Raw genomic sequence first — 12,981 nt, forward strand, 5'->3', positions numbered from 1 at the left:
CGTGGTGGTAGTTCTTCCTTCATGCACCAAAGACTGAGATAACTGCAGGAAAAAGAGTACATTTTAGCATAAGTGCAGAGAAACTCTGGTGAATGTTCAGGTCATGCTAAGTCTATCCTTATCTGGCTCTCTGAGGGAGGAAAGGGACAAAAGGCAACCATTAATGCCTAGCCAGATATTCCATGTGGCAACCATTGCACTAATGATTAGTTCCCAAACAAACGGGAAACATACAAGACCGACCACAATAAAATGGGAGGGAGGCAGCTTCCCTGGTATGGCCTGTAGATGCTGACATCATTTCCTAAGATCTCCCCATTACTGTGGAATTGCTGCAACGTTCCCCCAATTGCTGGAGGTAGATATCTGCTGAAGCACCTGCTTAAAATACTGTCAAAAAAAAATCTAATTATGAAAGAGGTTTGTCATGTAGGTTTGCATCAGCACTGCCTACGGGTTCATGGAGGGCCTTGGAAGAGGATCTAAATGTGTGTGAGGGAGGAAAGAGAGGTATGACCTGTGCCTGACCACCCACTTCCCTCAGTAATCATCTGCAAACACACTAATCAATGACAGCTGCCTTGATGCCAGATCAAAAGGCTGTGGGGAGAACATTAACACCACAGGCTTCCGGGCCTCATGTTCTCTTATCCTGCCTTTTAGAACATCTATCTGGAGACAGGCATGAAAAATTGGGAGAATGGCAGAAGACAGTTGGATGAGAGGAGGCATGCAACAGGCAGTGGCCATTGTCTTCGCTCCCAAATTCATCCAAGTTGGTCCTGTGACTCCAGATTTGAAGGAGTGAAAATAACAAAAGCAATCTGAACTTTAGTAATCCAGAGTGCGAGAAAAGAACTTCCTTAAAGCTATAATATATTGTCCTTAATGATCACCGCGACGAATGATTAATACCGAGGAATGCTGCAGTACATTCCACCATGACAGTCAGGGCCGATAGCGACATATGGAGTGTTATTTCATGATCATCTCTGCACCATACGTAGCACCGTCATTACATTTTCTCTGCTCCCGTAACTAACTGCTAAATATGGTGTGACTGGTGCACCTCTGAGGCCAGATGCACAGTAGTGTCCCGAGGATAAATCTGTAGGCGCGTCACCTAAGAACAAAGACCTGGAAGCTCAACAAGTTCTGAATGAATTTATATCTAAATATTTAGATGTCCTTGTAAAGTGTTTAAAGGAAGTCTATATTTAATTGACTACTATTTCCTATTATGAACTAAACACTGAATACACACTCAGAAGGCTAATTTGGTTCCTGGTATGAAACTACAGCACATACAGTAGCTCTGTATTTTCCTCCTTGATTAGCTTTTAATTGGTCTCTATGTGTAGATAATGATACAGACAATAAATTAACAGGGATATAAGCTACATAAAATGTACTGCTGACACCACACACGCACACACACACACACATGCACAGACACACACCATTCCAAGCCAATTGTCATCTTCTGCATTCCCGATACTTGTGAATGTTTGAACTCCCTCCAAGACACTGGCAAGGGGGGAAAAACAGCAATAACACAAAATAGGTGCAGTAATCTTTCATCAAAGCGGGTCTCTGCATTTCTGGCACGGGAATTCTCTGTGGCATAATGTGATCCAGCTTTGGGAAACAAGTGGAAAATGACTGGAGGCTAAAACAACTAATGAATACTTACACTGAGATGTCTGGTGCAACACATGTTTCATAGTGGGCAGCTACTGGGTGAGCTCGGGGAGAGAGGCATTTCCGAGGGGGTTTCACGGGTCCACGGCGTTTTCTGGTGTGGATAAATACGGGTCTGACATCCAATCCTTGGTACTTAGGAAAATATTTTACATCTATATGAGGTCAATCATTACACGTTCATGTAATGCAGACAGCCACCGCTTAAACCCACAAACAGAGCAGTAGCTTACGCTGCAGACAGAGGTCATGTCCTCAGTATTTATTCAGGGAATTTAGTAGCTTTAACAACCTAAGCCTGAGTTTACATAGAATGACATGTTAAGACGTCTTTCTTTAAACGTGATTGTGACTAAGGGCAAAAACTCACCTGATTAAACAAACAGGCTGTACAGTATTTATAAGTATGTAAGTGATTTACTAATTCTAGGAAACAGTATTTAGACCTCCCCACAGGAGGAAGAAAAATAAACTAATCGATATTATGTGAGTTTGATTTACAAATTTGTCACGGGGGTGTGGTTTTCTATGGAGAATTCCCCTATTAATTTAGATTTTCAGGAAATCCTAAGAAAAGTGGAATGAATACAAAAGGAAACAACACTTAAAAAGACTCACACGGTGTTGAAAAATAAAATATGTAAAATAAAATAAAATGCAAAAACTTATAAAACACAAACCCTACCACCAGTGGGGGAGTGTATATGTGAGGGAGGGAAAGAGAAACACACTGTAAAGTGATCCAATGGTTAAAAAGCACTATACAAGCACAGATCATCTGCTATTTTCCATTTCTCTGACCACCTAATATTTTATTGTAATTAGTGATTTGTCGAAAATAAGAACCACTGATGCACCATGGGCATGTACATAGTTAGTTTACGTACACATAAAAAGAACCTTGTCCAAACAAATATCTCTGCATTTTTGTTCGTTTATTTATCCAGTGCAAGCAAGAAAACAAAAGAACCAAGAATCCTGACTTCAGTTGCTTCATTTGCTGAGGTAAAAACCTATAGGGGCCTATAGGTGCAATTATACCATGAAACATATATATTTAAAAATGTATGAATAGATAAACCAAACAATGAACTAATTAGAATAAATGAAACACTGAGAAATTAAACTAAATAAATAACCAAGAAATAAATATATTCTAGTCAAACAGTGAAACAAATTCTAATCCTGAAACATCAAACTAATAAATAGCGCCTACATCATGAATGAAGGGCTTCTACAGATAATGGAATATGGAGGCTTATTTCTATATTGTGAGATATATATGTAATTGCTTCATTATTTATTTAAGTGAATAAAATGAAAAATGTTACCACCAGTGATGATACCATGCTGTTTATATTTTTTGTGCTGCTGCGCTTCCACTCCGCGCCACTAGAGGGAGACCGTTTATTTTTGATATCAAACATTGTCGCAGATAATCAGTAGCAGTAAGTTTGTTGTGAGAGGAAGTAACCTAAAAAGTTGTGTTGCGTTAAATACTATGATACCAGCCGAACGGGAAAAGGCCAGTATGAAAGAGAGATAGGGCGTGCTGTACTGCGAGAAAACACAAGCGGTTAGCGCGAAACGAAACAGAAAGCGGCTGAAACGTTGAGCAGCGTTTCTCCATCATTTTCAGATGCTGTTTTGAGAGTCGAGGCTGACAGCGAGCAGTCATGAACGACAATTTCGACCGAGCTCCCGGAGCGGGGAGGACCCGTAATCTTCCAGCTGACCCTGGGTTCGTTGGTGGCACCGGGGATGCTGACTCCAAAACGACGCTTTTCAACCAAAGGGAGCCGCTGAGGCAGCCGCGGACATCCCCGCCTTTCGCCGAGAACAACGTTAGCTCGACCACCGACATGGTGGCTGGAGGTAGGAGGTTGCCGAGCTGCTAACGTCAACAGTCAGTTAGCTACTTTCAAATTCGGTTCTGTGTCCGTGTTGCCGGCTGACATGGTGAAAAAAAAATGTCACAGCTGGGTTCATCTGTATTTAAAGTTAAAACTTCCTCCCTCTGACATTTCTTCTGTGAAGCGGGGGTTTAACCCGGGCTAAATCTGGACCTGTCATTAGCTAGCTAGCTAGCTGCTAAATACAAGATAGCCTTAGCATTTTGGCGTTGCGACATGCACTTGTTGGATTGTGATTTCATGTGAGCTAATGCTGCATCTAAATAAAGCTCCCCACTCAGATGTCACATAGTTGGCTACCTGTGAGCCACGGGTAAGGCTGTATCTCCCAGATGAAATTTGTGTCTGCAGAGCTAACATTCGCTACAGCTAATCTGGCTTTACGTTGAACCTGCAGCACAGGGCAAAGAGGAAGAAACCGTTTCCCTTTAAAATCTGATCAAATTGGTCACGTTAAGGAGTAGGGCAGAAAAGTACAGACAAGATTAATAACAGCTTGAATTTGTTATTCCTTGGGCAACACTGCACTTAAAATGAGTCCAGTGTTTGCATGATTAGAAGGTCTGTTGTGATCTTATAACTGAAGACTGTATACTTATGTCATAGTCAACCACGTGATTCAGTAACCTGTTTTGACCTGTTGTAAAGGTCTCTCAAAAGTAAATTAGTACATCGGTATGAGCCGAAATTGGTATTTGCACCTTGAAAAGCTTTCGCTCCAGGACTACAGTTCACAGCCAGCGCAATCAACTACTAATTTCTGAGATGACAGCCAACCAGTCACAGGGATTTCCCCATTAAGTTGCACCGTCTCCTAGCTGCCCTTTCAGTATGACCTTAACCTGACTGAATCCCAAGTAGTTTCTGGGCATTTTAAATCCTGGATCTATGGAAACAACACAATCATGGCTGGAATTAGAGATAACTCAGTAATATCTGTGCAATAGGACACAGTTATAAAGCTGTAAATTATAAAAAAGTTGAATTTCTTCAGTTATTTATTTTTACAAAATTTGAAGAAACCTAGAATCCTTATGTACTGCATTTTTTCAAATGCCCACAGATGTTACCAAACCTGACAAACAATGTGCTTCCACATACTATAGATGCTTTACTACTTACATTTTTACAACCTCTGCATACCAGGTGCTTTTCACACTACTCTGCACGTTAACACTAGAAAGACATTTGACCATGTGGAATGTATCCTCCAATAACTTGCTGACAAGTTGCTCCCTTTCTGCACCTTTTGAGCCTTGCCACATTTTGATCAAGTATGTTTGATTTTCTTCTCAGTTTCTCTTGTTGTTTCCTCTCCTGTGAACGCAGCCTGCAGTTCACCTAGAAAGTGTCTTATGCCAAGAAATACAGAATCTTCTGTATATTTTTTTTAACAGACTCTAGTATACAGTTTACTTGGATAAATTGACTCTGATGAATTACCACAATTTTAAGCTTAGATCTGGTTCATTTCCCAAATAAACCACACATCACACATGATTCATCCAAGGACCGTTGGAAAGTTGAAAATCTGGCGGTTCTTTCTGTTTATACAGTTACTGGCTCTGACGAATGGTAGAATTTTAGTGATTTAAAAATCACTTTCAAATTTGTCAGTGGGTCTTGGGGTTCAGAGGGTTCAGCAATATGTCTGGGAAGTCAATATTACTTATAATTGAAACCCTTAGAACACACAGGAGTACTATATTAAAATCTGTATTGAAGAAAGTAATGTGTCGTACTCTGTGCTGTATTCTATTTTTGCACTCCATTTGTCATGTTGAAGGTTTCTATTTTATAAACTTTACAATCCAGTAGTGTGCACTGTTGTGTTCCATTTATGGTGGATGTCTGTCATGTTATGCCTCAGATTGGTTGTTGATTTTTTTTTTTTTAAATTTCACTTTTTGTGCTCACACTACAGACAGTTTCCCTCCAGGTAAAAGTCAGAGAGAATTTTTCTTCCTGTCATCAAAAATCTTGATAAATCTGAATCCAAGAATGTCCTGATCCTACCAAGAACCAAGTGTTGTCTGTGTAGTTCATTTCTTTGTGTGGTGACTGTCTTGTTGTCCAAAAACTGTTAAAAGTCTGTCATTGTGCTACAACATTGCACTAGATAAGTTGTTAACTCATTACCATGAACTCAGGAACTGCAGTTTGTTTTGGTCAATCCCACATGTCATCCTGCTTCTATAAATATGCACCCCCTGATTCTCCTAATATTTGCTCATATCTCCTAACATTTGCTCATAATTACTGAAACAGGCCATTTTGTACGTTTGCTGAGCCTGTTTTAAAAAGAAAATGCATATCTGTGACCCAATTTTTAAAATTGTTATATATATTGTGTATATATATATATATATATATATATATATATATATATATATATATAGATAGATAGATAGATAGATAGATAGATAGATAGATATAGATAGATATAGATATAAAATAAATTTTTTTTGCAAGGAAGTGTTGCAGAAACTAAAACACAGACTCTTGACTTATATATATATCGCAGTTGCCTAATGACATGCTTCTTCTTCCAGATTTTAGAAGACAAAGCAAACCCCAACAAAGTACAAATGCCAACAATACATCTGCCTTCAGAGGGTTTAACGATGTGGATTCCTTGGTAAAGTCATCAAAGCTTTCAGCGAGTGCTCCAGAGTTTGTCCCCGGTGGAATTAATCCGTATGAAGTGAGAGGAATTTTTACACCATCACCACAACATTTTATTGTAATGTTTTGCTTAAAGTTCTACTTTTAGTGCTGGATTTTTTTTGTTTTTTTTGTTTGTTTGTTTTCACATATCAACTGTGATTTTTGTACAGGATCCCACCTGTTATGATGACGGTGAAAGGTATTACGGTGAAGCAACATTAGCTGATATGGTGACAGACTTCCTTGGACACCTGAGCTCCTCACCAGGCTCCTTTGAGTCGGATGTTGATTACATAACTGCAGTTCTCAATGACTGGGTTACTACTGAAGAGCTGCTGAAGGAGCTGGTGGAACTGATCTATACACAGGTTGGGAGATGCATATTCCCAAATTTAACTGATTTCATAAATATTAGATAATTTCAACCTGGCCCTGCCTCAACACAGCATTCACATTACATATAAATAAACATATAGTCATCTGACAAAACGCACATTTGTATAAGGTACCCCACTGATTATTATGTTTTGTTTTCATTTCAGTCGACTGCCATCCCAAACTTCTCTTATACTGGTGCCAGGCTTTGTAACTACCTGTCGCATCACCTCACCATCAGCCCACCAAATGGCAACTTTCGTCAGCTGCTTCTGCAGAGGTAATTTTATTTCCATTTTCACAGAATTTCTGTGTGTTTATATCAGATTTAAATTAGATTTTTTTTTTAAACAATTCGACTGAGATAGAAACAATAGATGTTGGTATTGCACAAGCAGAATTAGGACTAAAAATGTGAAAACAATCTAACTGAAAATAAAAATAAGACCTAATAAATAGAGGAGCTAAAATACAACAGTATAATATGCCATTGTTTAGATTACTATTCAGTAAATAAAAATGTTGTCTGCTGTAGATGTCGGAAAGAGTATGAACAAAGGGATGTAGCCGTTGGAGGAGATACAGACACTCAAAAGAAATTCCACTCCTTTGTGCTGTTTTTAGGAGAGCTCTATCTTCATCTGGAGGTAAGAAGATGCACTTATTCACTGTTGGTGCATGTAAAGTTTTCTTTTAGGCATTGTCACTACAAACGTAGCCTTTTTACTATACTAATGTATCTGCACTTCCTTACAAACAGTTACATATTCATATATAAAGGAAAATTATATGTTGTACATCTAATGAGAGGCTGCCAACTCTGCATGTTTATTTATAAGCCACCAACATAGAAATAGTCGTCAGATTGTCATCAGCTTTTTCTTTGTGTCAGCCACTTTATCTGAAATCGCCGTAAATGTTTTTGTTTAGATAAAAAGTGGAAAAGGGCCTCCAAAACGAGCAGATATCCTCCTCACTGGTCTGAAAGACCTGATGAACAGTCTTTTCTCTAACCCTGTGGATGCAAATCTCATCTGCGCTGTCAAACTTCTCAAGGTGTCATATTCACTCACATATGTTTACAGATTTGTATTTAAAGTTTTCCAGGTTTTTCTGTTAGTAAGGGAGGAAATGAGAATGTGTTTTCAATCTACAGTTGACGGGGTCTGTCCTGGATGATGCATGGAAAGAAAGTGGAAAACCACACATGGAAGAGCTGATCCAAAGAATAGAAACTATTCTACTGGATGCTACCTGCAGCAGGTCTGTATATCAGGATGCTACTCAGTGCTTATTCTTAAACCAAAGTTAGATTCATAATGACAAAGGTGTCTACGAGTATAATTGCACTGAATGATCATGTGTGGTGTTGTTGAGCACACAGTCATCCATCATCAGAAAACTTTGGAAGAGATTTTCTTCTGTGAAAATAATTCAGGTAGAAACATTTTTTCTAAGATATTTCATTGTCAGAGTTTTCCAAACAACTGAGATGAAACTGATGCCTACTGACATACATGGAGGTTTAACTTTATTAACATACACAGACAGCACCAGTATCATAAATGAATAACACTTTATATTATTTTTTCCTCATCAGAGATGTGAGGCAGATGCTGCTGAAACTAGTGGAGCTGAGATCCAGTGACTGGGGCAGAGTTCGTGCTGCTGCAGCTGCCAGTAACGCCACTCCAGAAAATGACCCCAACTACTTCATGGTCAGTGAGAGCTGTGCCAAAATCCTAATTTTCCTGTATTTTTTTTATTATACCTGTATCTTTCACTGTCTGCGCATTTGTGTTTTGCATGTTTTTTTTCCCCCCTCTTAGAATGAACCTACATTCTACACAGAAGACGGCACTCCTTTTACAGCAGCAGACCCAGGTGAGTCTGAATTTACTCATCCATGCTACACCAACATGTGATTTCTGTATGGTTTATGCATACTAATGAAAAAGCTTGAAGACTTGCACAATACATTTTTTTGTTGATGTTTTTTATGGTTACTTTGAATGCCTTATTCCATTATTACATGCAGTTACATATAGCAGTGATATACCATTTCCAGGTTGCTTTATAAATAGTATTCTAAGCCATGCTCACTTACATTACAGTGTTTTTACCTGTGCATGAATCCTTTTCAATATCTTTGTTGTAATCTTTGTGAATAGTGTAATGTTGTTAAGTATATAAAAAAATCATCTGTATATAATGTTTTTTCTGCAACTTTTGCACTGTGTTTCTTTTTGTTATCTATTCCTGCACTGCCTTTATACTTTTTCTTTAGAGCTGCTGTAATGGTGAACTTTCCCCACTGTGGGATCAATAAAGTCTATCCTTATCCTTATATGCATATTGCAATAATTTAAAGGCAGGTAATTACAAATTGTCATATATATGTCAGCCATGTGCATGGTTTTAATTTGAAAATAGGCTCTTGTTTTAATACTAGGGTAAAATTCTGAATGCAGTGAGAGTTGATGGAAATAGACTCTCATGTATGCATTGTCATTGCTGCTTATAGAAACGTTCTGTGATTTTTAAATGGCAACATGAAACCAACTAAAATGTACAGAGTATGCCTGTGAAGCAACAGGGCAGACATTTTTACACTTTATGTATCACTATTCTAGATAGAACTAATTGTTATAAACTCTTTGACTTGACTCAGCTGTTCTCTCGTCAACCATGTCATTCTGTATGGCATTTAAATGTCAGAGAAAAGCAGTCCACTACCGCTCTAAATGGAAATGTATTCATGTTCCAGTCTCTCTCACTCTCTTGTGCCTGAATGTTCTTCTTTCCAATTTTACAGAATATGCTGAAAAATACCAAGAAATCCTGGACAGGCAGGATTATTTCCATGATATTTACGGAGAAAATGGAAATGAAGTGTAAGTACAAACTGTTAATATACAAAATGACAGTAAACAGACCTTATTTTGTATTTTTGGCCACTTATTTTACGTGTTAATTTATTGATGTCTTTTGCTCTGGTTATGTTAGATATAACCAATCAAATGTACCTGGTAATAACATATACATAATACCTTGTTTCAGTGCTGATTATATTTTATGGCAGCTACAGTAATACTGGTGCATGTTGTCTAGCATTAGTTGAGGCAACTTATTCAATGTCCACACTTGTTGTACATCCAATGACCCTTCAAGTGTCAGTATGGTTTAAACACTTCCTTCTGTCTGACTTATAGCAACTATAGTGGTTACACTGGCAAAGAACAGATAGCTGCAATTTTAAATGTAAAACAGAGATGCTTATAAAGCATTGATTTAATAACCTCCTCACTGTCTATCACAACAAAACAAAATACTCCTTGTGGTGAAAATCAAATTTTTACCCTGATAACATCAACATCATATGGTGTTTCTTATGCACTGCTGAGCAAAACAACCACTTAACACAATGGCTGATCATTTCCATTTTTAAAACCACAGTGGCACCGATGAATGCCTTAAAAACTTGGATTCAGACATTCAGGACTTCATACCTACGAAACCTGAGTAACCAATCCTGTCAACTTGCAGGGTGGGAGTTTGCGTAACTTTATTCCTCTTAAGAATCAGTTTCTGGGTCAAACATGTATGATTAAATTACTCCCAATATTACACATTTTTATTGTGTAGTTGTATAGCATTCAAGCAGAGGCATAGAGGAGCTGTTATTCTGAGCTACAGTGAATGGATGAAGAGGTAGGGATTTCATAGATTGGCGTTTTGTAGAGGAAGCACCAATGTAGAGATATGTCTAAACCATTTAAAGACAGGAAGCAGTTATTTGTAAAAAACTTCTAAACATTTAATTTTGATACAGAGACTTTTTTTTTGCATGTTTTAAACATACAGTTAAAGTAATGTCTTAAAATCATTTCACTATTCCCGTTTTATTCAGTATGTCATATTGTATATAAGAACTCCTTACATGTTACAGTTATTTTCTGCGCTATGCATCATCAGTTCATTGTTTCACTCACACCACAAACTGTACAAGTTCACCAGTGCCCCCCGTGCAGGTGCACCTTTGGTCATGTGATTGCACGGTAATTTCACCAGGCTAGTCACATGACCACCACTGACCTGTGGGCCCCCGAGCTCGGCGAATGTGTCTGACCGGCCCACAATGCAACAGGGTCGACCAGCGCCTCGGATTCAGTTTAGTCAGCAGTTGGGTGTGAAAGAGGGCTTAACTCGCTCCTGTCTTTCTCAGAACTGTGTGCGTCTGTAAGCTTGTGTTTTTGTGTGCATTCAAATGGCAATTACTTCCACATATTGTAGGTGACAAGATCTGAAAAGTAACACCGGTGCTTCTAAATCGCTGTTTTCACAGATACGACTTTGAAGATGAGATGGAGCCCGAGATAGAAGAAGCATTTGAGAGTTTTTGTTTGGAATCAGAAAGGAAACGACAACAATGACGTGAGAGTCAAAATCTGTGGCCCTCATCAGACACATACTGTGCTTTTCCCTCTCAGCTCACTGGAATGTTGAAAAGCAAAGGAAACTAGCAACTTTTAATTTACCGCAGACAAGCATTTTAATAAAAAGCTGTTCATAGTTGCACTTCTGACACTTTTTTTCAGTCAGCGTTGATTAGAAAATGGGGACAATCAATGGGATAACTGTTCGAAATGTTGAGGTATTCAAACCTTTTTCACATGGAAGTTTTCTTTTTGTTGTTTTAAACTTCTTCCGAAACATCTTTATGCTTAAACTAAATGCCAAGAAGGAAATAGTGTGCTGTGGATTTTGTAGAGTTATTTTCTTAAAGGCAAATACGTTCAATTAAATGTGTGCATAAATTGTCAGATACTAAGGAATGCCCCATGCAGAACGTACAGGCCAGAAAAACAAAGAAACGTTCTCACAGAGGGAACATCTTCATGTAAAACACACTGTGGATGTGTGAGTTCGTTCTTTTACTACATACATACAGTGCATATAGCTCCTTCATCGCCTCTGAGAATACAATGCGTCTAAATCTGGTTTATTTCTTGAGTATTTTTCAAATATGTACACATCTTGCAGGTCAGGGTGACAAAACTCAACTGCAAAACCCATTGTTATCCTAAGACTAAGAGACTGTTTACCAGCAATTCATTAATCCCATATAAAGGAATGTTTTATAGTTTGTAAATATTATTTATAGTATTGTTTGCCTGCAATAAATTCTTTATAATGTGACCTATATTTTCTTCATTTTTGTGTGTGTGAGTGAGAGAGAGAGAGCCTTTATTGTTCATGTGAAATAATTTGATGTTATTAACTGTGAATCAAGAGTTAATTACACAAATCCACCAGTTTATGGTGTGCCACAATTTATGACAAACATAATGCAATGTACTTTGTTTTCTAATGTTCCGTTGAGGCACTCATATAACAGTTAAGTAGGTTTGCTGTCTTCTCATGGTGGTATAACAGATTACATTACAATCTGTTATACCACCTTATTTATGAAGACTGGGGTGAATAAACTATTCCGAGAATGTCTGAATATACATTAGCAGCTTTACCTAATATGTCATCACACTCCTGGAAATGTCCCTGAAGCTCAGTCAACATTTCAGTTGCTGTCTTGACAGTAAATGAGATTGTAAGGATTTTTCTATTAATGCTGTGTTTATTTGCTGCCTTCAGTATGCTTGCCTTCGTATTTACAAAAATGCACCTCAAATTATGTCTTGTCTTCATATGTCATATAAGTCTTGAGTTGAACAGTGCTGCAGAAAAATAAGGTAACAGAAAAAAAACACACTTTTCTTCAGACTGAAGAAATTGTTTGCACCAGCAGATAACAAGCAAACACCAGATTGCATTTTTTAAGTAACCCAATCAACTCTGCTCCTTTGTGTTCAGTACTACGACAAAAATGCTGCTTTTCTACATTAGGATCAGTTTCCAAGCAAACTCTGCCATCTACTGGAGACTTCAGACTAATGAGAGCACACTTTTTTGTTCGTAGTGCTGATTTTGATCCAATCATATCTGCTTCAGGACAGCACTCTACCAGAAGTTCAGATATGCATAATGTGTTCTGAGATCATCAAGAATTAACATTAAGATCTGTCAAATGGAATTCACAGGTCATTGGCAGAGCTGCAAGATGAAAAAAAAGCAGGGCTGATTCAATTTACAGGCTTCAAAAAGTCAAACTTTTAAATTAATGCAGAAATATAATTGCATTACCATCAATCAGAAGAAGGCGATGCTTATAATTACAAGAAATTCTGAGCTTTTAAAACACATTTTTGTTGGGACTGAGCTCCCCATGTTTTTTTGTTTTTTTAGATACAGTTATGTTTAATTGAAG

General features: G+C 37.9%; 1 protein-coding gene across 1 annotated transcript; it reads left to right on the plus strand.

The window, feature by feature from the left end:
- Positions 1-3,149: 3,149 nt before the first annotated feature.
- paip1 (poly(A) binding protein interacting protein 1) lies at positions 3,150-11,855 on the plus strand. The gene is made up of 11 exons (XM_023269169.3): positions 3,150-3,576; positions 6,167-6,318; positions 6,452-6,649; positions 6,824-6,936; positions 7,192-7,303; positions 7,587-7,712; positions 7,813-7,919; positions 8,257-8,374; positions 8,486-8,540; positions 9,472-9,550; positions 11,002-11,855. The coding sequence occupies exons 1-11, from the start codon at positions 3,378-3,380 to the stop codon at positions 11,087-11,089; spliced, it is 1,347 nt and encodes a 448-aa protein (XP_023124937.2). The 5' UTR covers positions 3,150-3,377; the 3' UTR covers positions 11,090-11,855.
- Positions 11,856-12,981: the final 1,126 nt, after the last annotated feature.

Source organism: Amphiprion ocellaris, chromosome 6 (assembly GCF_022539595.1).
Source record: "Amphiprion ocellaris isolate individual 3 ecotype Okinawa chromosome 6, ASM2253959v1, whole genome shotgun sequence".
Classification (NCBI taxonomy): domain Eukaryota; kingdom Metazoa; phylum Chordata; class Actinopteri; family Pomacentridae; genus Amphiprion; species Amphiprion ocellaris.

What these genes read in the sequence shown, in the direction of transcription:
- paip1 (XM_023269169.3), top strand. Translation starts at nt 3,378, where the DNA reads ATGAACGACAATTTCGACCGAGCTCCCGGAGCGGGGAGGACCCGTAAT. An exon ending in CTGGATGCTACCTGCAGCAG is followed by an intron (nt 7,920 to 8,256) that starts GTCTGTATATCA and finishes TTTCCTCATCAG; the next exon opens with AGATGTGAGGCAGATGCTGC. An exon ending in ATGACCCCAACTACTTCATG is followed by an intron (nt 8,375 to 8,485) that starts GTCAGTGAGAGC and finishes CCCCCCTCTTAG; the next exon opens with AATGAACCTACATTCTACAC.